The 26,117-nt window shown below is 47.8% G+C and overlaps 1 protein-coding gene across 1 annotated transcript in view; it reads left to right on the forward strand.

Moving 5' to 3' along the window:
• The window catches only part of LOC140366261 (calmodulin-binding transcription activator 1-like), a 79,270-nt gene that overhangs the window by 43,622 nt on the left and 9,531 nt on the right, over window positions 1-26,117 (forward strand). The window contains exons 4-13 of the mRNA XM_072452927.1: window positions 3,793-3,860; window positions 11,894-12,029; window positions 14,997-15,068; window positions 18,008-18,161; window positions 19,084-19,251; window positions 19,945-20,256; window positions 20,347-21,575; window positions 22,259-22,385; window positions 25,348-25,482; window positions 26,090-26,117. The exon at window positions 26,090-26,117 is cut by the window's right edge and continues 109 nt beyond it. Of these exons, the coding sequence (XP_072309028.1) occupies window positions 3,793-3,860; window positions 11,894-12,029; window positions 14,997-15,068; window positions 18,008-18,161; window positions 19,084-19,251; window positions 19,945-20,256; window positions 20,347-21,575; window positions 22,259-22,385; window positions 25,348-25,482; window positions 26,090-26,117 (2,429 nt within the window). The remainder of the gene's footprint in view (window positions 1-3,792; window positions 3,861-11,893; window positions 12,030-14,996; window positions 15,069-18,007; window positions 18,162-19,083; window positions 19,252-19,944; window positions 20,257-20,346; window positions 21,576-22,258; window positions 22,386-25,347; window positions 25,483-26,089) is intronic.

Raw genomic sequence — 26,117 nt, forward strand, 5'->3', positions numbered from 1 at the left:
TTATGGTTCATGTTATTGTTCAGGTTCATGTTATGGTTCATGTTATGGTTCAGGTTATATTTCATGTTATGGTTCAGGTTCATATTATGGTTCATGTTATGGTTCATGTTATTGTTCAGGTTCAGGTTATGGTATTATTATTTGTATATTATTATTAATTTACACATTTAAATTTGTTTTGTTCTGATTGTGAGTTTTGTGTGTTCTGATTGGCTCTTGACTTGTCCACCAAAATACTCTTCACGACGTAGCTTTAGCCAACTTTGATGCTAACGTTTTTAGCCATTACCACCAAACTTCTAAACTGTAATACTTTTATAAACCTGGAAGCAAAACTGTTGAAGCAAGCTAGGTTAACATTCATGAAAAAGTCAGCTCTTACTTTCTTACTACTTTATAACAACTGCTACCACTGCCGTCTCAGTAAAAGTACTTTACCACTATCGTTGTGGAAGAACATAAAGTTTTTTGTGTGTTTTTCGTGGCGGATCGGAGGAGATGAGGAGAGAGTCGCCCGAGGATTAAGGAAACAACTTTTATCCGACGCCGAACGGAGAAAGTGCAAAGTACAATAAAAGTTTTCCCATCAGTTTGTCCCCAGCGGAGAGAGAGATAGAGAAAGAAAGGGTGGAAAGAGATGGGAGAAGGAGGAGAGACGGGAGAAAGACGAGACGAGGGATCACTCTGTCGGAGCCTGATTGGATGTTTGCCCCGAGGGTTTGTCGCTGTGACTCGGAAATATCAACTACTACGAATGCTGCTACTGCTATTACTACTATGATCGTGTACTACTGTTATTATTCACGTGTATTTAACCCGACAAAAGCCGCATTGAACTCAAAACCTGGGCCAAAGTGAATATTTAACACATTTGAGGAAGATTAAAACAGAACTGCATTTAAAAGCACCGACAGTTGTGGTAGGATCTTTGTTTTTTGTTTGTTTTTTAATTTAAATTCAGCAGAACCAGCTCACATAAGCTCAGTTCAGATTGAGAGCGGTTCCGAGCTATGGGAGAAGCTTAACGCAAGGCTCGCTTCTGGTCAGCCTGAACCCGAGGGTGTGACACACTGACAGTTTTTGTAGGATCTTTGTTTTTTGTTTGTTTTTTAATTTAAATTCAGCAGAACCAGCTCACATAAGCTCAGTTCAGATTGAGAGGGGTTTCCGAGCTGTGGGAGCAGCTTAACGCAAGGCTCGCTTCTCGTCAGTCTGAACCCGAGGGTGTGACGCGAGCGCAGGACAGCGGGAGGAGGCGCAGGCCGAGCGGCGTAAGACCACAAATACACTTAGATGAAATAAATAAAATCCTCCTCCTGTGAGTGAACCGCCGAGCACTCGAAGAACACTCGGATCACGGCGATGGGAGAGTCAAACCTTAATGCACAACGATGCACAGTGTTTAGAGATGGAAGACATTTGGCTGATGCGCAGATACCCTCACTTCACCCACTCACCCACACAACCCTCCGACACCCGAGTTATGTTTATGACTTTTACTTCACCTGGACCCCAAAATAAGGCTACGTTGAAATTTGATTTGAAACGCTTTTAATTATCTCTAATATCTTGATTTGATTGATACATGTTTCTCTTTGGTGTCCTCACTTCACAAAGTCCAAACCAGATTGGAACATTATAAAAAATGAGGGAAGTGAGTGAGTTTGTCGCAAATACGAGACACCAGGTGTTAATGGCGTCTCGTTGGGAAATAAGGCCACTCAGAGTTGGTTCTGTGTTGGCCTGTGTGTTGGGCTGCGTATTGGGCTGTGTGTTGGGGCTGTGTGTTGGGCAGTGTGTTGGGCCTGTGTGTTGGCCTGTGTGTTGGGCTGCGTGTTGGGCTGTGTGTTGGGCTGCGTGTTGGGCTGTGTGTTGGGCTGCGTGTTGGGCTGTGTGTTGGGCCTGTGTGTTGAGCCTGTGTGTTGGGCTGTGTGTTGGGCTGCGTGTTGGGCTGTGTGTTGGGCCTGTGTGTTGGGCCTGTGTGTTGAGCCTGTGTGTTGGGCTGTGTGTTGGGCTGCGTGTTGGGCTGTGTGTTGGGCTGTGTGTTGGGCCTGTGTGTTGAGCCTGTGTGTTGGGCTGTGTGTTGGGCTGCGTGTTGGGCTTTGTGTTGGGCCTGTGTGTTGGGCCTGTGTGTTGGGCTGTGTGTTGGGCTGTGTGTTGGGCCTGTGTGTTGGGCCTGTGTGTTGGGCTGTGTGTTGGGCTGCGTGTTGGGCTGCGTGTTGAGCCTGTGTGTTGGGCCTATGTGTTGGGCCTGTGTGTTGGGCTGCGTGTTGGGCTGCGTGTTGAGCCTGTGTGTTGGGCTGCGTGTTGGGCTGTGCGTTGGGCCTGTGTGTTGAGCCTGTGTGTTGGGCCTGTGTGTTGGGCTGTGTGTTGGGCTGCGTGTTGGGCTGTGTGTTGGGCCTGTGTGTTGGGCCTGTGTGTTGGGCTGTGTGTTGGGCTGCGTGTTGGGCTGTGTGTTGGGCCTGTGTGTTGGACCTGTGTGTTGGGCTGCGTGTTGGGCTGCGTGTTGAGCCTGTGTGTTGGACCTGTGTGTTGAGCCTGTGTGTTGGACCTGTGTGTTGGGCCTGTGTGTTGGGCTGCGTGTTGGGCTGTGTGTTGGCCTGTGTGTTGGGCCTGTGTGTTGGACCTGTGTGTTGGGCCTGTGTGTTGGGCTGCGTGTTGGGCTGTGTGTTGGGCTGTGTGTTGGGCCTGTGTGTTGGGCCTGTGTGTTGGGCTGCGTGTTGGGCTGCGTGTTGGGCTGTGTGTTGAGCCTGTGTGTTGGACCTGTGTGTTGAGCCTGTGTGTTGGACCTGTGTGTTGGGCCTGTGTGTTGGGCTGCGTGTTGGGCTGTGTGTTGGGCTGTGTGTTGGGCCTGTGTGTTGGACCTGTGTGTTGGACCTGTGTGTTAAGCCTGTGTGTTGGGCTGCGTGTTGGGCTGTCAGAATCAGAATAAGTGTATTGCCATTTATCAATGAACAGGATTCACGGACATAGGAACTTGTCCTGGCGGTTCGGTGCAACACAAACATAACACTGAACAATAAATACAAAAACAATGGACAATAAATAACAAATAACTACCGGGTATTAAAATGGTTAGGTAGAGTTAAAAATAGACATGATATGTACACAAAATAAAATATGTGGTGCAATAAAAGTGGACAGTGCAGTGAGTGCAAAGTGCTTAAGAAGTGTTCATGAGTACAACGGCAGAGGGAAAGAAACTGTTCTTATGACGGAAGGTTCTGGTCCGGATGGACCGTAGCCTCCTGCCTGAGGGGAGTGGCCTCCTGCCTGTGGGGAGTGGCCTCCTGCCTGAGGGGAGTGGCTCAAATAGTCCGTGTGCCGGGTGAGAAGGGTCGGCTGTGATTTGACCTGCACGTCCTAGAGTCCTGCAGAGGTACAGGTCCTGCACAGATGGAAGGTTGCGGCCGATCACCTTCTCAGCGGACCGCACAATGCGCTGTAGTCTCTGTTTGTCCCTGGCTGTGGCTCCAGCGTACCACACGGTGATGGAGGTGGTGTGTGTTGGGCTGTGTGTTGGGCTGTGTGTTGGGCTGCGGGTTGGGCTGCGTGTTGGGCTGCGGGTTGGGCTGCGTGTTGGGCTGCGTGTTGGGCTGCGTGTTGGGCCTGTGTGTTGAGCCTGTGTTAGGCTGCGTGTCGGGCTGCGTGTTGGACTTACTACTACACATATACTGGTGCAGCTCTTAAATTGTCAGTGGTTTGGTTCAAGCTGAAGGGGGCGCTCCTCAAAGCAAACGCAGAGTCTTTGAGCTGAAGTTTAATCCAATGTCTGTGTTTGTCTTTCTTCAGGAGATCGCGGCGTATCTCATCACATTTGAGAAACATGAGGAGTGGCTGACGACGTCGCCCAAAACCAGGTGATGTTCCTGTCCTCTGATTTTAGCACGTCAGTTTGAGAAGCTGCACTGGTCCCAGTTGTAGTCGCCTTGAAAGTCCAGAACCAGTGGCAGGTCAGGGGTGATCGAGGCATTGTCCGAGTGGCAGCTGGAGGAGGAGACGTGAGGTGTGTGAGATGGACTGTACACCACACACACACATACGGTCTTCTGGAGCCCGTGGCGTTCTGGAGTCTGTGGCGTTCTGGAGCCTGTGGCGTTCTGGAGCCTGTGGCGTTCTGGAGCCTGTGGCGTTCTGAAGCCTGTGGCGTTCAGGAGCCCGTGGCGTTCTGGAGCCTGTGGCGTTCTGGTGCCTGTGGCGTTCTGGAGCCCGTAGCGTTTTGGAACCCGTGGCGTTCTGGAGCCTGTGACGTTGTGGAGCCTGTGGCGTTCTAGAGCCTGTGGCGTTCTGGAGCCCGTGGCGTTCTGGAGCTCGTGGCGTTCTGGTGCCCGTGGTGTTCTGGAGTCCGTGGCGTTCCGGAGCTCGTGATGTTCTGGAACCTGTGTCATTCTGGAACCCGTGGCGTTCTTGAGCCTGTGGTGTTCTGGAGCCTGTGGTGTTCTGGAGCCTGTGGTGTTCTGGAGCTTGTGGCGTTCTGGAGCCTGTGGTGTTCTGGAGCCTGTGGTGTTCTTGAGCCCGTGGTGTTCTGGAGCCCGTGGTGTTCTTGAGCCCGTGGTGTTTTTGAGCCCGTGGTGTTCTTGAGCCCGTGGTGTTCTTGAGCCCGTGGTGTTCTGGAGCCTGTGGTGTTCTGGAGCCCGTGGTGTTCTGGAGCCTGTGGTGTTCTGGAGCCCGCTGCGTGCCCAGTGTCACTGCTGCACTCTGGGGTTTAACAGGGATAATTCAAACAAGAACCGTCGCTGTCTAAAATGATAACTCTGGTCACATTTACAGTTTACAAAGTATAGTTTGAGATTAGCTCAGTGTAGACGTTAGCGACATTAGCACAGACAGAGCGTTCAAGCTGCAGAGGCTCAGCAGCCGCTTCAGAAAGAAAACTAAAGCGAAAATTCTGTCAATATTTTAGCTGAGTTTTAACTTTCACCACACGCATAGAGCAGACATGTTCTATTCTGCACCACGAGTTATATCTGGGTTTCAAAGGAAGACTTTGGAGATGTTCCGGTTTAAAACTCAGAAACTCTGACCTCCGAGGACACCTGAACGCTCCGAAAGTTTCACTACTCTTTCTGAAGACAAATATAAAATCCAAAGTGAAAATACTACACGCTCTGGCGTTCGCAAAACTGACTCTAAACCCAGAATGTTGTACTTCATGTTCAAGTATCAAACCAAAAACTGAACACAAATGTGCAGAAATATCCCACTCATATGTTTAATTCATGCGTGGTTCGTGAGAGCTTGGGATGCATTAGGTAGATTTAAACGCCTAATACATAATTTAAATGTTCCCATGTACCTGGTCGAATTTGCAGTTTTGTTTGTGATTGAGGTGATTAAAGAGGGAAGCCTCACCTGGAGCTGCTCTGTTTCAGGAGAAGATGTGCTCTGAAGGTTCATAAATGTAAATGTGTCGCTCGTGTATAATTCAGATGTGATGGAGAGAATGTTCATCAGAAAGACCCAGGTCATCGGACACTTTATTAGGTACATTTAGAATATGTTTGCAGTGAGACAGGGAAAGACGGATTGTTGAAGTTTGAGTTCAGTTTATATGTTCTTCTGTGTGTGAGGTTTTCTTCAGACCTGGTTCAGACCTGGTTTAGTCCTGGTTTAGTCCTGGTTCAGACCTTGTTTAGTCCTGGTTCAGACCTTGTTCAGACCTGGTTTAGTCCTGGTTTAGTCCTGGTTTAGTCCTGGTTCAGACCTTGTTCAGACCTTGTTCAGACCTGGTTCAGACCTTGTTCAGACCTGGTTTAGTCCTGGTTCCGACCCTGTTCAGACCTGGTTCAGACCTGGTTTAGTCCTGGTTTAGTCCTGGTTTAGTCCTGGTTTAGTCCTGGTTCAGACCTTGTTCAGACCTGGTTCAGACCTGGTTTAGTCCTGGTTTAGTCCTGGTTTAGTCCTGGTTCAGACCTTGTTCAGACCTGGTTTAGTCCTGGTTTAGTCCTGGTTTAGTCCTGGTTCCGACCTTGTTCAGACCTGGTTCAGACCTGGTTTAGTCCTGGTTTAGTCCTGGTTTAGTCCTGGTTTAGTCCTGGTTCAGACCTTGTTCAGACCTGGTTCAGACCTCTGCCGTTCTCCTCGAGGTTTCTCTTTTTCTCTCTGGGTTTTTCTGAGTTTTCGTAGCAGAACTAAGGATTTTCTCATTTGCTGTGAACGTTGCTTCATCTGCTCGTCTTTTATTGACCACAAACTATTTCAGTCTTTGATTTTGTAACTTTCTGCCGGTCGATTCAACAGTTTCGTGCACAAACACAAACTGAATGGGATGAATGCTCCGGTCCCTGAGTGTGAGTGGGATTAGAGAGGTGTTTGGGTCCAGTATTGTGTCCGTCTGGGTCGCTCTGGATCTCCCCGAGGCTGGGGAGGCTGAGGCTGATTTGGGAGTTGGACTTTTCCTCAATTGGTCCCGGCAGCAGGTGGAGGACGGAGCTGCAGGTGGAGGACGGAGCCGCAGGCCAGAGACGGCTTCAGATTTAATCCCTTTTACACGGCAAATAATCCCATCAGACAGGAACGAGCAGGAATGACACCGAGCGGCGATGTGTCTGTAAAGTCTGTAAAGTGTGAGGGTCTGAGCTGAGCTGGTTGTGGGTTAGAAAACAGAGAAAATAAACTAGTTCTTCGCACTTGCTTCAAAGGGTTGTGTCCACTTTCTCGAAATTGGGGGCGGGGGACAAGAGTAAACTGTAAATCTAAAGGAGTTTTTACTGTTTTTGAAAGAAATATCAAAACTGGAACTCCACAAATGTTGAACCATATCATTATTCGTTCGTTTATTGCCTCCACAAACCTGTCGTATCGTTCTTATGGCTTTAAGCAGGACTAAGTCACATTTTCACATTATTGAACGTCTGTCATGGTTGAATATGTATTTTTGGGTGGTTCGAAGTGGTTCGCTGCCTCCTGCTGTCATGGGGGGGGGAAACCCGGCATTGACCTGAAGATAACTCTCCTGAGAAACCCTCGCCCTTTTTTTATATTTGCCCTTATTTTTTGTACGTGATTATACCGTCTTATTATCATAAAGAAAGAAAGAAAAACACGTGAGAAACTCTAAGGAAGCAGCAGGGGGCGCTCTATCGCCACGATCACGTCGTTGGAGTTGAATAATGACTCTCTGAAGCGATTGTGGAAAATGAATCTCACTTTTGTTTATTCACGCCGACAGAGAAGACGTTAAACTTTGGGCCGGTTCTTGCGCGTCACGTGGACCGGCCCATGACAGAGACACGAAGCCTGAACCGAGTCGAAACCTCTAAGACGGGCTCCGGGGCGGCGTGTGCTGCCTGTGTCGCCATGGGTTTGAAGCGAAAGTGAAGTGGAACATGCTGGAGAAACTGGGATTAACCTCAGAATATCAGAAAATATAATAAAACAAGCTGGTAAAAGCCTCAGACACATGTGAGTCTTGTGTTTTACATCATTTATTTACATTTAATTGATTTTTATGTTTTACAGGACAAATACTCACAATAGTTTGGCTTTTTATCCACAGATATATTACAGACTTTACCACAAATTCGACTTTTTGTGAAGCTCAAACACAATGTTGATGCAAGAAACATATATTTCTCCCAAAGCCAGACTTTTCTACACTTCAAAATTCCAAATTACGTCTTTACGTTGCTGTAAAGACTCAAATCCATTCGTATTTGGATCTTTTAATCAGTTTTTCATGTAAAATGTTTCACTAACCCCTTTGTTTTGCCTCCATTTAGGCATTTTGAACGTAATTTCACAAAATAATCAATCCTAAGCACTAAAAATAATCGGCCAAACTTGATTGTTCTGGCGCAGATTCACAGAGAGAGTAAATGCGCCGAAATCCGAGTCTCGTTACTGACATTCATTACCGACACTCACAGTAATAGAATAATAATAATCTTCCTTAATTAAAATTGACCCGAGATGTTTAATTAATTTCTGTATTGATTGTGGTTCGTTTTGCTATGCGGTGAGAGACGAGAGCGGCCGAACCTGTAAAATGACCTGATTGAACAGATTTAAAGCAGGTTAAAGCAGGAGGTCCATCACTGAAGTGTCTCTGCTATTGATGCACAGCAGATGTTTCTCTTGTTGCCTCCAGATAAGAACAGGACATATTTGTCACAATCAAACTAAATGTCCCTGTGTCTCCATGAGGGCTTCATCTGTTTAAAGCCTGCCGTCCACTGCGGGGTTGTTCTCATCTTTGAAAGATTTGCGATGGTTCACAGTGAAGGCTAAAAGTCACTGATTAGCAGAGGCTAACGCTACATGCTAGCACTGTGATTGAGTTTGTAAAAGTTAATAGCATAATCAACAGAGAAATGGGGAGATATTACTTTAGACATGTTTCCACTGGTTCTCTTTGGAGTGGATCGGTCTGGCTCTTGGGCTCCAGGTGGACTTTAGCTCAGGGGGAGGAGCTCCACAGCACAGCCAGATGATTGCACGAGAGAGAACGCAAGACTCAGGCCAAAACAAGTGGCAAAAAGCAGAGAAACACAAAATAATCATTTGTCTCAGAACTCTGACTTGATCTAGTGCTAAAGCGCCGTGTTTCCACTGATGCTAACTTAAGCATGGGTCTGAAATGACGTTACACTGCCATCTTGAGGACAAAATCGGCATGTTCATTGTGGGCGGGGCCAACAAAAAGTCTCCAAACTAAGGATTCTTTCTCTTCTGTCTCTTCATGTCCCCAAAGACCCTGTTTGTCCAGAAGTGTGTTCTGTGGTCAAGAGGGGTCAGTGGACTTACAGAGGTCACTCCAGACTGAGCCTGAGCTGTTTTTTTCAGTTTGTTAGCAGCTAATGCTAGTGGCTATGCTAATAAAAGTTAGCCTACTCGCAGACAATTTTAAGGAGCCTCATTTCCGACCGTCCGGGCGTTATATTTAAGGATCAGACACAAAGTAAGGTGCTATTGAAAGCTTTGAGGGTGTGTCCGGTGCAGAGGGCGTGTCCAGTGGGCGTGTCCAGTGCAGAGGGCGTGTCTGATGCAGAGTAGATGGAAATGTGTCCGCGCCTCGACGCTGTAGAGAAGGACCAAAGCTTCTGTCTTCTTCAACTATCGACTCTTTTACTTTCCACTTTCATGCTGTTTTTCATGTCTCTCTGACAGCGAGAGGAAACATGTGACCACACATGAGTCACGTGACTGAACCCCACAGATATGTCGAGCCCCCATGCTTAGCAACACAGAGCTAGCACAGCACGTTAGCAACAGCTGTTTCCTGTTTATCGCCGCACGGCAAGAGCCAAAACATGACATTTCCAGGTCAAAACGCGTCTAACATGATCCAAAGCCAAAGCATGACATAAGGAGAGGTCAGTCCATAAGAAGAGGTCAGTCCATGAGGAGAGGTCAGTCCATAAAGAAAGGTCAGTCCATGAGGAGAGGTCAGTCCATGAGGAGCGGTCAGTCCATAAAGAGAGGTCAGTCCATGAGGAGAGGTCAGTCCATGAGGAGAGGTCAGTCCATAAGGAGAGGTCAGTCCATAAAGAGAGGTCAGTCCATGAGGAGAGGTCAGTCCATAAAGAAAGGTCAGTCCATGAGGAGAGGTCAGTCCATGAGGAGCGGTCAGTCCATAAAGAGAGGTCAGTCCATGAGGAGAGGTCAGTCCATGAGGAGAGGTCAGTCCATGAGGAGAGGTCAGTCCATAAAGAAAGGTCAGTCCATGAGGAGAGGTCAGTCCATGAGGAGCGGTCAGTCCATAAAGAGAGGTCAGTCCATGAGGAGAGGTCAGTCCATGAGGAGAGGTCAGTCCATAAGGAGAGGTCAGTCCATGAGGAGCGGTCAGTCCATAAAGAGAGGTCAGTCCATGAGGAGAGGTCAGTCCATGAGGAGAGGTCAGTCCATAAAGAGAGGTCAGTCCATGAGGAGAGGTCAGTCCATAAAGAAAGGTCAGTCCATAAGGAAAGGTCAGTCCATGAGGAGAGGTCAGTCCATGAGGAGAGGTCAGTCCATAAAGAAAGGTCAGTCCATAAGGAAAGGTCAGTCCATGAGGAGAGGTCAGTCCATGAGGAGAGGTCAGTCCATAAAGAAAGGTCAGTCCATAAGGAAAGGTCAGTCCATGAGGAGAGGTCAGTCCATGAGGAGAGGTCAGTCCATAAGAATGGGTCTGTCCATGAGGAGAGGTCAGTCCATGAGGAGAGGTCAGTCCATAAGGAGAGGTCAGTCCATAAGAAGAGGTCAGTCGATGTGGAGAGGTCAGTCCATGAGGAGAGGTCAGTCCATAAGAATGGGTCAGTCCATGAGGAGAGGTCAGTCCATAAGGAAAGGTCAGTCCATAAGAATGGGTCAGTCCATGAGGAGAGGTCAGTCCATAAGGAAAGGTCAGTCCATGAGGAGAGGTCAGTCCATGAGGAGAGGTCAGTCCATGAGGAGAGGTCAGTCCATAAGGAAAGGTCAGTCCATGAGGAGAGGTCAGTCCATGAGGAGAGGTCAGTCCATAAAGAGAGGTCAGTCCATGAGGAGAGGTCAGTCGGTCTCGTAGCAGGCCCAGAGCCGTAGACAAACTGGACTTTCCCACCGTCTCCTGCTCCTCAAACTCTGTCTTTGTTTGAATCGTCTCTCCTCCTCCCGTCGTAAAAAGAAATATGTTTTATATTGTCGCTTTATATCGATTTCAGACACGTCTTGTCTTCTGTTGTTGCCAGATAAGACCGTCCCCTCGCTCGTCTCTCGTCTCCCCCGCTCGCTCGTCCCCCCCGTCCCTCCCCCTCTCAGATTGATTGCCGAACAGCAGGTCTGACATTGAACCGTGAGTCGGCGCGGCGGTGAGTCTCGCCGTGGCCCGACAATGCCTCGTTTTCCCCGACAGGAGCGCTCCGTGCCGGGCCCCGCGTTTGTGCGCGAGGCCTGGCGAGCCGGAGGTCCACGCGCCGCCGCCGCCGCCATAAATCACCCGACTGAATTATTAACGCCGCGGAGAGAGAGGAGCGGGAGAGCGAGGAGGCGAGGGGAGAGAGGGGATTCACTTCTGACGTCGTGAGAAAACGTTCAAGAGGGACGCGGCGTTAACGAGTGATGTTAATGAAGGATGTTAATGAGTGATGCTAACGAGTCTGACTTTGACAACAGCAGGAAGTCAAAACACTATTGCCTTTGGTTGAAATAATAGAATGAAACGGTTGATGAGTTTTTAATACAGAAGTCTGGAAAAACGTTCAGGCTTTGGAGCAATAAATTTGACCATGTTTTGTGTTAAATTGCACTGATTAAAGTTGTTGTTTTGTTTGTTTTGTACTGAAAGCCATTTTTGTTTTGTTTAGGTCGCACCGGAGTATAAGTTGCACCAGCCAAAAAATGCATAATAGAGAAGATAAAAAAAACATATATAAGTTGCACTGGAGTATGAAATGCTGTTGCAAGTGTGAAAATAACAAATAATATCACACATAAGTCGCTCCGGAGTATAAGTATAAATATAAGTATAAGTCGCACCCCGGCCAAAACTTTGAAAAAGGGTGCGACTTATAGTCCGGAAAATACGGTAGTAAAGTCGCATTGAAAATTGCACTTTTGCACTCACAAAAACTGAATGGAGCAAAAGTCTGAGTGGAATTTAATGTCATTTCACCGGAGAAACTGGGATTAACCCGAGAATATCACTAAATATGAAAAGTCCGGGTGGTTTTGTCAAAATAAAAGCCTCAGACACTTGTGAGAGATGTTTGTTTGTTTGTTTGTTTGTTTAATTGGAGACACTTCGCCAGGACAATTAGCATTTAGGTCTGAAATAACAGTTGAAAACGTGCTGTGGTCGACTTGACACAGCATTTTACAGGGTATTAATTTTAATCATGCGTGTTTTAATCATGCGTGTTTTAATCATGCGTGTTTTAATTGTGCATGTTTTAATGGTGCGTGTTTTAACCGTGTGAGGGCGTGTCTCTGTTCCCAGGCCTCAGAATGGCTCCATGATCCTCTACAACCGGAAGAAGGTCAAGTATCGCAAAGATGGATACTGCTGGAAGAAACGGAAAGACGGGAAGACCACGCGAGAGGACCACATGAAGCTGAAGGTGCAGGGCGTCGAGGTGAGGAGAGCTGGGTACAAGTACAAGTACATGTACAAGCGCAAGTACAAGTACAAGCATAAGTACCAGGATCAGTATTCTGTGGTGTCCTCTCCGTTTCCTGATGGAGTTTGGCCCCGAGCCAGGTATGATGTCAGTGCTCCATCAGCAGAACAGAGCCATCGATCGTCTCCAGAGTGTGTGTACAGTTTGTACAGTGTGTAGTACAGTGTGTACAGTGTGTACAGTGTGTACAGTGTGTAGTGCAGTGTGTAGTACAGTGTGTACAGTGTGTACAGTGTGTACAGTGTGTACAGTGTGTAATGCAGTGTGTAGTACAGTGTGTAGTACAGTGTGTACAGTGTGTACAGTGTGTACAGTGTGTACAGTGTGTAGTGCAGTGTGTAGTACAGTGTGTACAGTGTGTACAGTGTGTACAGTGTGTAATGCAGTGTGTAGTACAGTGTGTACAGTGTGTAGTACAGTGTGTACAGTGTGTACAGTGTGTACAGTGTGTACAGTGTGTAGTACAGTGTGTACAGTGTGTACAGTGTGTACAGTGTGTAATGCAGTGTGTAGTACAGTGTGTACAGTGTGTACAGTGTACAGTGTGTAGTACAGTGTGTAGTACTGTGTGTAGTACTGTGTGTAGTACAGTGTGTGCAGTGTGTACAGTGTGTACAGTGTGTAGTGCAGTGTGTAGTACAGTGTGTACAGTGTGTACAGTGTGTAATGCAGTGTGTAGTACAGTGTGTAGTACAGTGTGTACAGTGTGTACAGTGTGTAGTACAGTGTGTAGTACAGTGTGTACAGTGTGTAGTACAGTGTGTAGTACTGTGTGTAGTACTGTGTGTAGTACTGTGCGTAGTACAGTGTGTGCAGTGTGTAGTACAGTGTGTAGTGCAGTGTGTATTACAGTGTGTACAGTGTGTAGTACAGTGTGTACAGTGTGTACAGTGTGTAGTACAGTGTGTAGTACAGTGTGTAGTACAGTGTGTACAGTGTGTACAGTGTGTAGTAGAGTGTGTAGTGCAGTGTGTAGTACAGTGTGTAGTACAGTGTGTACAGTGTGTACAGTGTGTAGTAGAGTGTGTAGTGCAGTGTGTAGTACAGTGTGTAGTACAGTGTGTAGTACAGTGTGTAGTGCAGTGTGTATTGCAGGGTGTATTGCAGGGTGTAGTACTGTGTGTAGTACATAGTGTAGTACAGTGTGTAGTAGAGGGTGTAGTACAGGGTGTAGTACTGTGTGTAGTACAGGGTGTAGTACTGTGTGTAGTACAGGGTGTAGTACTGTGTGTAGTACAGGGTGTAGTACTGTGTGTAGTACAGGGTGTAGTACTGTGTGTAGTACAGTGTGTAGTACTGTGTGTAGCTTACATGAATTATACTTGTCTTTTAATCCTGAGGTCGATCTGAGCGAGCGTGTGTGAGGGGCGTGGCTAAAGCGAGTGTGCGCAGGAATAGTTTTGCCTCATTTCTTTGACTTTGGCTTTGGATCGTGTCAGACGCATTATGACCTGGAAATATCAGATTCTGGCTCTTGACAAAAGCGAGTGCCGTGCGGCCATAAACAGGAAGTGGCTGATGCTTATGCGCTTTGTTAGCTTTGTTTTACAAGTTCAAGTCGGCGTTCGGTGAGAGATTATTCATTCTTATCCATGACTGATTGTTGCAGTCTTGTTTTTGCCCGAGTCTGCGTTCTGCCTTATCTAATCGTCTCGCTCTAAAGCGTTTCGGGAGCCAAAGTGAGCTATCCACTTTGGATCACTTCACTGATGACGATGGAGACACTTACGGGCCGTCCCGATTGGCTCAGCGCGAACCTGTTGAAACGTGGCTCTGGACAGCGCTGAGAGGGTGTGATTCCTCAACAGCGCCCTCTGTAGGGGTTCGTGTGGACGTGCAGTGTGTGGTGGCAAATGTTGAAATCAGCGTAGAGCGGGGGTGTCCAAACTGTGGCCCGGGAGACAAATGCGACCCCCAATTTTTGTTGGCCCTCAGGCTGCTGAGTTGGACCAAACAACAAAACTAGTACTTTTTACTGTAAGATCGAAACATTCAGACCAACCTAATATTCCAAGTCTATCAAAACTATGTCAAAGGCAACATTTTGACTGGTTCACTTCATTGTCGGGTTGTCTGTGGCCCTCTGCTCCGTATACCTTTCAAAATGTGGCCCTTGGTGAAAAAAATGTGGACACCCCTGGCGTAGAATCTGTTGTGGTCGTGAAATGATTGGGTGTGTACAGTAGTCTTAAACACACTTCATCGTGGTGCATACGCAGTGATGATCATCCAGGGCTCGGAACACCACCTCTGGCTCTCATCCGGAGTCATAGAACCGTGGTTACAGACAAACTTCATGTTTTTCTACTTTTTCCTTTGCAGTACATTGCAGTATTTTTGGGAAGTGTGAGCTTTATAGAATGACCTCGACTCTACAAACTTCACCAAAATCGTCAAACTAGAGAAAACTTTTTAGCTAAAGATTTTAGCTGCGTAGTTTTGTTTTAGAGCCACATGACAGTCAAGTCCCACTGCATATGTGCTGTGCCTGAACTAATGAGCCACACGACAGCGCCTACAGCAACGACACGTATCCCACAAATCCACTCGTGTAGAACAAACAATGACATGTATATAACTTAAAATAAACATGTTGTATATTGACAGTATGTATAGACACGGCCACAGTATGTATAGACACGCCCACAGTATGTATAGACACGGCCACAGTTTGTATAGACACGCCCACAGTATGTATAGACACGCCCACAGTTTGTATTGTCATCGTTAGTTGGGCAGATTTAATGTTTTTGCAGATTCGACACTGACTCTGATTAGAGAGTGACACTGCCCTTTTCTGTCTTTAACCCTGACCCCTCCGTAACCCCTGACCCCTGAGTGACCCCTGCCTCCATGACCCCTGCCTCCGTGACTCCTGCCTCCGTGACCCTGTGACTAACCTTTGACCTCTCCTCTCTCCAGTGTCTGTATGGGTGCTACGTCCACTCCTCCATCATCCCCACCTTCCACCGCAGATGCTATTGGCTGCTGCAGGTAAGCCCCGCCCTCCCGCCGCTTCAAACCAATCACCTTTCACCTGGAGATGTACACTGTTTTAATAAACCTTTCATAAACCCCCAGAATGTTCAGAATGTTTAGTCCTCATTTATTTATAATAACGCCATAATCAATATTAGGATTGTGCATTTCAACACTGCATTCACCGTGTTATTGATTATTTATTGTCAGAGCCGCAGAGCTTTACTCTACTTCTTCTGTCGCTTGTGTCGTATGAATTCAACGATTTTTATTCGTTATTTATTATTTGATTGATATTAAGGATTTATGGACCACAGCAGAAAAGAGAATGAGTTTACTGGATTTTTGAGAGTAAATGATGGGTTTATTCAGCCTTTTTACAAATAAATGTGTTTTTAGTGGTGCTATTTAGTCAATTAGAATGTTGTTATATCTTGAATGTTTCTTCCTGGTTTGGTCCTGGTTTAGTCCTGGTTTGGTCAAGGTTTGGTCCTGGTTTAGTCCTGATTTGGTCCTGGGTTAGTCCTGGTTCAGTCCTGGTTTAGTCCTGGTTTAGTCCTGGTTTAGTCCTGGTTTGGTCTTGGTTTAGTACTGGTTTAGTCCTGGTTTGGTCCTGGTTTGGTCCTGGTTTGGTCATGGTTTAGTCCTGGTTTGGTCCTGGCTTGGTCCTGGTTTAGACCTGGTTTGGTCCTGGTTTGGTCCTGGGTTGGTCCTGGTTTGCAGGAGTAAGAGGAGAGAGCGATGAGTGCAGTGTGTTGTTAAATGTTTTATGGAGGTGAGAGAAGCGTATCTGACACGCCGAGTCTGACCTCCTCCCCCACTTTCTGTCTCCTCCCCCTCTCTCTGTCTCCTCCCCCTCTCTCTGTCTCCTCCCCCTCTCTTTGTCCCCTCCCCGTCAAGTTCTCTCCTCTCTTTTCACTTTCATCACATTCTGTTCCAAACAATTTGATGATGTGTTTGGAGTTTTACCAAAGCAAAGATAAACAGGCCTTAATATGCTTTCATACAATGACTGGAAGAAGAACTTTTAGGACTACGACAAAGTCTAAGGAATAAAGTCTGGCGGTAATGCAACACTCGGATGTCAACCGCCATAAAACAACAACAACAACAACAACAACAATTAAAATTAAAATGTCCTCGTCAACGTCTCCGAGCTATTTAATTTGTCAAGAAGATGCAGAATGATTGGATTAAAATGTTTGCTCACACAGTGTTAATGTAGCTTTTCATCGTTCTGCTGCGGTGAACTTATCATCGTTAAACACATTTGTTCATGTTCTTGTGCTTCAGAACCCGGACACGGTGCATTACCTGAACGTCCCGCTGCAGTAGACTTCGTTAAACTCTACATTTGTTCATGTTTTTGTGCTTCTGTTCAATTAGGCCCACCATAGTTCAGACTTGGCCCATCTTAGTTGTGGAGTTCCCCAGGGTTCCATTTTAGGCCCTTTACTGTTTTCCCAGACCTCCATCCAGACCTCCATCCACTGCCTGCTTTAGTCCACAATGTGCCAGCTCGTTTGCTCACCAGAACATTTGATCACATGTCTCCTGTGCACCTGAACATATAATCACATGTCTCCTGTGCACCAGAACATATGATTACATGTCTCCTGTGCACCAGAACATATGATCACATGTCTCCTGTGCACCAGAACATATGATTACATGTCTCCTGTGCACCAGAACATATGATCACATGTCTCATGTGCACCAGAACATATGATCACATGTCTCCTGTGCACCAGAACATATGATCACATGTCTCCTGTGCACCAGAACATATGATCACATGTCTCCTGTGCACCAGAACATATGATCACATGTCTCCTGTGCACCAGAACATATGATCACATGTCTCCTGTGCACCAGAACATATGATCACATGTCTCCTGTGCACCAGAACATATGATCACATGTCTCCTGTGCACCAGAACATATGATCACATGTCTCCTGTCCACCAGAACATATGATCACATGTCTCCTGTCCACCAGAACATATAATCACATGTCTCCTGTCCACCAGAACATATAATCACATGTATCCTGTGCACCAGAACATATAATCACATGTCTCCTGTCCACCAGAACATATGATCACATGTCTCCTGTGCACCAGAACATATAATCACATGTCTCCTGTCCACCAGAACATATTATGATCACATGTCTCCTGTGCACCAGAACATATGATCACATCTCTCCTGTGCACCAGAACATATGATCACATGTCTCCTGTGCACCAGAACATATAATCACATGTCTCCTGTCCACCAGAACATATGATCACATGTCTCCTGTCCACCAGAACATATGATCACATGTCTCCTGTCCACCAGAACATATGATCACATGTCTCATGTGCACCAGAACATATGATCACATGTCTCCTGTGCACCAGAACATATGATCACATGTCTCCTGTGCACCAGAACATATAATCACATGTCTCCTGTCCACCAGAACATATGATCACATGTCTCCTGTCCACCAGAACATATGATCACGTGTCTCCTCTTTGCACTGGCTCGTGTCAGCTTCAGCTTCTGGTTTGATTCTAAGATATTGTTGATGGTTTTCAGATGTTTGAATGGGCCGGTTCCTCCTCATCTTTCAGAGCTTTTGTCAGTCCATGGTTCTAGCAGAGCTCTGAGATCAGCAAAGGTCTGATGACCTTCGATGATCCAAGGTCACTGTTGAAACCAGAGGCGGCCGCGCCTTTGCAGTAGTTCATTAGAACAGCCCCATCTCTGAATATTTTTAAATCGTTGTTAAAAATCTTTTTCCTTGCACAGGCTTTCAGCACAAGATGAGCAGAACCTTTTTATAGTGTTATTTTATGTTGTTTTACATGTCTCTTATGTTTCATTGTATTTTATATTGCCTTTGGGCCACTTTTGGCCATTGTGGTGTTTTTAAATGTACTTCATAAATGAAAGTTTTCCTTCAGAACCCGGACATCGTGCTGGTGCATTACTTGAATGTCCCTGCGGTGGACGACAGTGGGAAACCATGTGGTCCAGTCCTCTGCTCCATCAACACCGACCGGAAAGAGTGGGCCAAATGGAGCAAAGAGGAGCTCATCGGACAGTTAAAGCCCATGTGTAAGTGTGAACAGAACCATGCCAGAACCAGGACTGAACCAGGCCAGAACCAGGACAGAACCAGGACAGAACCAGAACTGAACCAAGACAGAACCAGGACGGAACCAGAACTGAACCAGGACGGAACCAGGACTGAACCAGGATTAAACCAGGACTGAACCAGGATTAAACCAGGACAGAACCAAGACAGAACCAGGCCAGAACTAGGCCAGAACCAGGACAGAACCAGGTCTAGACCAGGACAGAACCAAGACAGAACCAGGCCAGAACTAGGCCAGAACCAGGACTGAACCAGGACAGAACCAGGACAGAACCAAGACAGAACCAGGACAGAACCAGGTCTAGATCAGGACAGAACCAGGACAGAACCAGGACCGAACCAGGTCAGAACCAGGACAGAACCAGGACTGAACCAGGACTGAACCAGGTCTAGACCAGGACAGAACCAAGACAGAACCAGGCCAGAACTAGGCCAGAACCAGGACAGAACCAGGCCAGAACCAGGACTAAACCAGGACTGAACCAGGACAGAACCAGGTCAGAACCAGGACAGAACCAGGACAGAACCGGGACTGAACCAGGCCAGAACCAGGACAGAACCAGGACTGAACCAGGACTAAACCACGTCTTCCTTTGCGCTCATAAATATGCAACTTTAATCATCGCCGTGGGAACAAATAAACTTCAGAGGACTCCGTGACCTTGAACACATCTTTTGTTGAAGGCCGTGCTCTTTTGTGACGACTTGTCCTGCCTCGTGCTGCCACCTACAGGCCGACTCCGACTCTGCGTCCGCACAAACACAGATACACAGCAGTTATTCTTTTAGAACCGGGACTAAACCAGCTCCAGAAACGACTGAACATGTGACCTCTTCAGCTGACCGTTCTGTTTTGCGTGTGTTTGTGTGTTTGTGTTTCAGGTGCAGGGAGCAGTCTGCATCAGAAATGTTCCAGCGTGAAGCAGAGGATCATCTCTTCCAAGCAGGAGCCCGGGCCCGGGGCCGCGGACAAGGCCGAGGAGGCGGACGGCAGCGAGGTCCAGAACAGCGACGTGTCCGAGGGCCAGACGGAGACCAGCTCCAGCACCGGTAACAACGCCACCGATCAACCGCTAAATCCACTTTTAACAGCTTTTTATACCGTTTTATCCTGGTATTTCTGCTCATCTAGAGTGAGTCATGCATGTTTGACTCGTCTTTATTCAAAAAAACGCAGCTCAGACCGTTTTCCCAGAGACACGCCCACTGCCACCCGTTTACTGTTTATTCTTAATCACTGACAAACCATCTAGATCTCTAATTGTCAGTTTCACGCTTGGCTAATCAATGAGTTTGAAATGTTATTGTATAAAATGTGAACATCTACAACGTGAGAGTGCGGCGCTTTGTTTGAGTCTCAGTGGCGTTTCTTGTTTCTTCTGTTCTATTCTTTTCTAGGTCATTGATTATGTAAAATCACGATACGTCTCCTTTAATGAGTCACTCGCAGAGTCGTCGCAAAACATTTCGAATTCTTTTGTTCTGAAGAAAAAGGCGGAAAAAGGAGAGTTTGATGCTAAAAAAAACTAAAACTTAAAGACACGTTACAGGTCTTGCTCTCAGTGGGTTTTGGTCGTTTTAAAGGTTTGTTTTGCTTTATCTGACCTCTGACCTCACCTTCTTTGCGGTCTGCAGCCGGCTCATTTTGCTTTATCTGACCTCTGACCTCATGTTCTTTACGGTCTGTAGCCGGCTCGTTTTGCTTTATCTGACCTCTGACCTCACCTTCTTTGTGCTCTGCAGCCGGCTCGGGCAGAAGTCGCGGGTCCGAGCGCAGGAACGGCCGCCTCCCCAAACCCTCGCTCCTCCCCCAGAGCAGCATGGAGGTGTCGTCCTCCACCAACACGGCGCAGGTGGAGGTCCCGGACACCACGCAGAGCTCGCCCCTCTCCATGGGCTCCGACATGGCCGACAGCCCCGCCCTGTCCATGGGCGCCGGCCTGAGCCAGAGCGCCGCCGTGTTCATGTCCGAGGTGACCACACTGACCGGGGACTCGGTCTACTCCGCCGGACACACGCACCTGCTGGGGCCGGCGCACGAGGGCTCCGCCGCGGGTAAGACCCCCGGGAAGTAACGTTACGCGACAGGTCTGCGAGAGGCCGTCATTTGAATCTTATTTTGTGTGTTTTGGTTGTGTTGCGCAGGTTTGGCGACCGGTATCCTTCTGGCCGTGACCCCCGAAAACTCGCAGCGTTTCCCCTCGTTCTCCGGCGGGGTCGGTTTGGGCGACGGCGGCGAGCTCGTGCTTTCCAGCTCGCTCGACTCCGCCGGTGGAGTCAGCCTGCCCGAAACCACCATGACCTTCGACCCCGACTGCTTCCTCAACAACCCAAAGCAAGGCCAGACGTACGGCGGCGGCGGCGGCGGCGGCAAGAACGAGACCTGCGCCCGCAACGAAATCCACTGCCCCACCAACGTTTTCTACAACTCCGAGCTGGTCAACAACATCAAAACGGAGGCGGTGACTTTGGAGCAGCCGCTGACCAACCAAAGCGGCTACGAATCGACGGGTTTGAGCCCGAGCACGACGCTGGAGCAGATGGACTTCAGCGCCGTCATGTCCTCGAGTTTAGCCCAGCAGGCGCACCACCCGTCCCCGAGCCTGTTCCTCCAGGTGCAAACCAATCCGACGCTCCAGACTAACGCGACCGAGGCAAGCCAGGACGCCGCGGGGGACGCTCAGAGCTACATCGGGCTATCCAACGTCTCCAGCGCGTCGCCGGTGACGACCAACGGGGCGGAAAACCACGCGCGTCTGCAACAAGCTAGCCCGGCCATGTGCGGGAGGAGTTCGTCGCTGGATGGGCAAAGCGACCAAGCGAAAGCCGGCGACAAAGCGGCGGACAGCAACGGCGATTTTATGTTAAAATCGGAGAGTGCGTACGCGTCCGGGGTCAAGGTCGAGCACTTTTTGCAAGAAGGGAACGCGGGGAGAGAGGAAAGTGCTACAAATTCGGCGAGAAACGGTGAAATCTTATGCAACGGCGTGAATTCGGTGGGCACGAGTCCACAGTCCATAGCTCAAAGCGGCGGCATGGATGGAAGTTTGTACAGCTCGCCGATGCCTCAACAGGGAGTCACAGCCAACACGAATGCCTCCGGCGCCGGGATCAGTTTGGAGGGGTTCGAGGCGTCGTTCGGGAGCCAGTTCTCAGACTTGATCAACGACTTCATCTCGGTGGAGGGGTCGGGAGCCGGCGTCGGCGGAGCGGTGATGATGGGCCAGGAGGGCGGCGGCGCGGAGGAGCAGAGCGGCGCGGGGTCTCACCTCCAGGGGGTGGCGACGGTGGAGCAGGCGTCGCTAGGGCTGCTGCAGGAGACGGCGAGGCTGTTCGGAGTGACGGACTATTCGCCGGAGTGGTCCTATCCCGAGGTGAGATCACACTATGAGGCTCCTGGAGACTGTCGATGTCGCTCACGCCGTAACAGAGCGAAATCAGGCTTTTATTTGTCTTTAAAACGTTTGTCTAGGTTCGAACACAGGTTTTATCATTTCTTCAAACGAGCAGGTGTAATGACTCATTCGGCCAGGGGTGGGCGCTGGTGGGAAACGTTTCAGGTCCCGTGTTTGATTGAGAAGTCTTTGTGTGAAGAATTTGTAGAGAAAGTTAGAAAGGTAAAGGTTTGACTGTCATCCCTAAGTCATTTTCAATCTGAAGGTTCTGATCTGAGAAGAGTTCAGTCCTTTTATGTTATAGTTTTTCTCCCTGATGGCTCAGGTTTGTATCGTTCTCTTGTTGTTAGTCACTGGTCACTTCTCTGAGCAGTATGCCCTCCTGAAGCCAGCACCTTCAGATTGAAAGTGACTTCTGGTTGGTGTTAATGTACTTTCAAACTTTTTCAAACAATTTCTCCCAAGTAAATGACTTCTTGTTTAGTCACAGTGGTATTAGCACAGTATTTACAGCAGTAAGAAAGTGTCAGTTGCTGTCTGTACTTGGGTCTGTGCCTCAGTGTACCGTGTGTGTGTTTCAGGGCGGGGTGAAGGCGGGGTGAAGGTGTCAGTTGCTGTCTGTACTTGGGTCTGTGCCTCAGTGTACCATTTGTGTGTTTCAGGGCGGGGTGAAGGTGCTGATCACTGGGCCGTGGTTGGAGTCCAGTTCAGATTACAGCTGTTTCTTCGATCACATCAGCGTCCCGGCGGCTCTGATCCAGCCCGGAGTCCTGCGCTGCTACTGCCCTGGTGAGGAACACAAACCTGATCCCGGAATGTTCCACAGTGGGGCATTAAAGGTGGCGTTCACAGAAGAACCTCTTTGGGGAGGAGCTTGCTCTGTCACCCACTGTTTCGACAGCCGCGAGTGCTTCAGGAACCGCTGCGTCGGCCCAAGTGTGCACAAATATCAAAGAATGCTAACGGCAGATGCTAAATGCTACCGCCATGCTATAGCGCCACCTGCTGTATTTAACATCCGTTTACTTTTGCGGGTGTACTAGCTCTGATTGATTATTTGGCTGCAGATGCTGGACTTTGGTTTGGTTTTGGTTTTGGATTTAGTCGTAGGAACTGGCAAACGAGAGAGTCATGTGAGGCTCATTCTGCTTTCTGATTGGACAAAACATCAAATTACAACATAAACAACGTGGCCAATGTTCCTGTAATTAAAGTGACATGACAGGATTTTACGATTTTCTCATTTAGACTTTATTTGGTGATACCTGTTGTACTTATGAATTATAGTTTTACACCGATCGAGCAGGTATTTGTGGAGAAAACGTAGAAAAATCTGTAGAAAAATGACAGGAAGTGACATCACATCAGGGACACTCGTTCCAGTCAAAGTTTATGCAGAATTTACACAAAGAAATTCTTTGACTCTTTAAACATTACTTCAACTCAATAAAGTTGCTCTCATGTTTTTGTATTTGTCAAATTAAAAAAAACTGTGACATTAGATGAGTTTTGGCCCAGTGTTTGTTGGTTAATTTCCTACTGTGAGGTCATCAATTACAAACAGGAAGTAAAATTAGAAACCTAAAAAATTTGCTTTTTTGTAATAGCATTTTTCTATTTCGTTACAAAATTCAAAATATATTTATCTTAACTGCGTTTTAATTCAATGAGTTGTGCTTTGAGAATAAATTTTCTTTTTCAAATTGTTACAAAAGTGATTTTGAATTTGAACATGTTTGTCTTGTACACAGATTGGTTAAGTTTACCATAAACATATTTCACGTCATTGAAAACACAGAGAGTTCAATGGGAAAACAGGCCACGCCCCCACAGTGCCACGCCCCCACAGTGCCACGCCCCCACAGTACCACGCCCCCACAGTGTCCAGTCACATTTGTTCCATCACATTTGGTTCGTGCCGTGTTCGCTGCAGATCGCGTGGTGAAGATGAAAGGTAAATGCAGTAGTCCTGAGGTTATGGTGGGATAAAGCAGAGAGAATGTCTTTAAAAACATCGGGGAGTATTTGTATCCCACGACGACGCCAGGTTTGGATGAAGCTCCTCTGATTCACTTTGACCAGCAGCGAAATGAAACCCACGCGTCTAATATGAGCCTGAAGTCTGAACAGAACCGGGCCACGTGCCAAACACATGCAAACTAATACAACATCAAAAGTATTTCAGTAGTCAAAGGATTATTGAAGTATTTAAATACATTTTGAACCACATAAAGCTTGAAACATTCATTGGCTGCCTATTTGATTTTATTTTGTAATTTCTCTGAGTTCTGTTTCTTGTTTGGTGTCTGAAAACTCCTCTTAAGACTAAATTCCTCTGAAAATTAGATAAATCTGTCCTCCTGATTACAGTTTTATTGAATTATTGTATTATTGTTGATGTTTTTTTTAATGTTTTTAGTACAATTTAAACACATTCCAGCACGAGCCTTTGAACTGGTAAACTGGTTGTAACTGTCGCGCGAGCACTTGTAACTGTCGCGTGGGCGGTTGTAACTGTCGCGTGGGCGATTTTAACTGTTGCGCGAGCACTTTTAACTGTTGCACAGGCGGTTGTAACTGTCGCGCGAGCACTTGTAACTGTCGCGTGGGCGGTTGTAACTGTCGCGCGGGCGATTTTAACTGTTGCGCGAGCACTTGTAACTGTCGCGCGGGCGATTCTAACTGTCGCGCGAGCACTTGTAACTGTCGCGTGGGCGGTTGTAACTGTCGCGCGGGCGATTCTAACTGTTGCGCCAGCACTTGTAACTGTCGCGCGAGCACTTGTAACTGTCGCGCGAGCACTTGTAACTGTCGCGCGAGCACTTGTAACTGTCGCGTGGGTTGTAACTGTTGCGCGGGCGATTTTAACTGTTGCGATCACTTGTAACTGTTGCGCAGGCGATTTTAACTGTTGCGATCACTTGTAACTGTTGCGCAGGCGGTTGTAACTGTCGCGCGAGCACTTGTAACTGTTGCGCAGGCGGTTGTAACTGTCGCGCGAGCACGTGTAACTGTCGCGTGGGCGGTTGTAACTGGCGCGCGGGCGATTTTAACTGTTGCGCGAGCACTTGTAACTGTTGCGCAGGCGGTTGTAACTGTCGCGCGAGCACTTGTAACTGTCGCGTGGGCGGTTGTAACTGTCGCGCAGGCGATTTTAACTGTTGCGATCACTTGTAACTGTTGCGCAGGCGGTTGTAACTGTCGCGCGAGCACTTGTAACTGTTGCGCAGGCGGTTGTAACTGTCGCGCGAGCACGTGTAACTGTCGCGTGGGCGGTTGTAACTGGTGCGCGGGCGATTTTAACTGTTGCGCGAGCACTTGTAACTGTTGCGCAGGCGGTTGTAACTGTCGCGCGAGCACTTGTAACTGTCGCGTGGGCGGTTGTAACTGTCGCGCGGGCGATTTTAACTGTTGCGCGAGGACTTGTAACTGTTGCGCAGGCGGTTGTAACTGTCGCGCGAGCACTTGTAACTGTCGCGCGAGCACTTGTAACTGTCGCGCGAGCACTTGTAACTGTCGCGCGGGCGGTTGTAACTGTCGCGCGGGCAATTCTAACTGTTGCGCGAGCACTTGTAACTGTTGCGCAAGCATTTGTAACTGTCACGCGGGCGGTTGTAACCGTCGCACGGGCGATTCTAACTGTCGCGCGAACGGTTTTAACTGTCGCGCGGGCGGTTGTAACTGTCGCGCGAGCTGTTCTAACTGTCGTGTCGCGCGGGTGGTTTTAAATGTGGTGTCGTGTGTGTTCCAGCCCACGACACGGGGCTGGTGATGCTGCAGGTGGCGATGGGCGGCGAGCTCATTTCTTCCTCCGTGGTGTTCGAGTACAAGGCCCGCGACCTGCCGGCTCTGCCCTCATCCCAACATGACTGGCTCTCGCTGGACGGTGAGCGTGGCCCAAAGCCAAGAGAAACGGCCCAAACCCAAGAGAAACGGCCCAAATCCAAGAGAAACGGCCCAAACCCAAGAGAAACGGCCCAAATCCTAGAGAAATTGCCCAAACCCAAGAAAAACGGCCCAAACCCTAGAGAAATGGCCCAAACCCAAGAGAAATGGCCCAAACCCAAGAGAAACGGGCCAAAGCCTTTTAAACGTGTTCTTTACGTTTTTTTCCTCACAGTTTTCACTTTGTTTCTAAAAATCATATTCGAATGGTGTGAGATGTGTTTATTATTTCTATAGAATCTAAAGTACGGTGGCCCAGAAGTGCACAACAAATGCATCTTCGTCAAACAAAAAATCTCTGTTAAAATGCTTTCCACTTTGATTCAAATGGTAATTTTGTGAATTTATGAAGATTTTTGTGTAAAAATTTAGTAAATTTGTGTCGCACTTTTTGGCCACTGTACTTGATTTAACTTAAAATACACCCGGAGTTGAGATTAGACTCATTTTATGCTCACGTTTCTCACTCGGGTTTAGTTTGGTTATGTGTAGCTGAATTTGCATATTGTTTGATACATTTTTACATTTGTTCTGTCGTTTTGTCGCAGATACACAATTCCGAATGTCAATCCTGGA

Source organism: Eucyclogobius newberryi, unplaced genomic scaffold (genome assembly GCF_026437365.1).
Source record: "Eucyclogobius newberryi isolate DKJ021-1_F unplaced genomic scaffold, fEucNew1.0.hap1 SCAF_19, whole genome shotgun sequence".
Classification (NCBI taxonomy): Eukaryota; Metazoa; Chordata; class Actinopteri; order Gobiiformes; family Gobiidae; genus Eucyclogobius; species Eucyclogobius newberryi.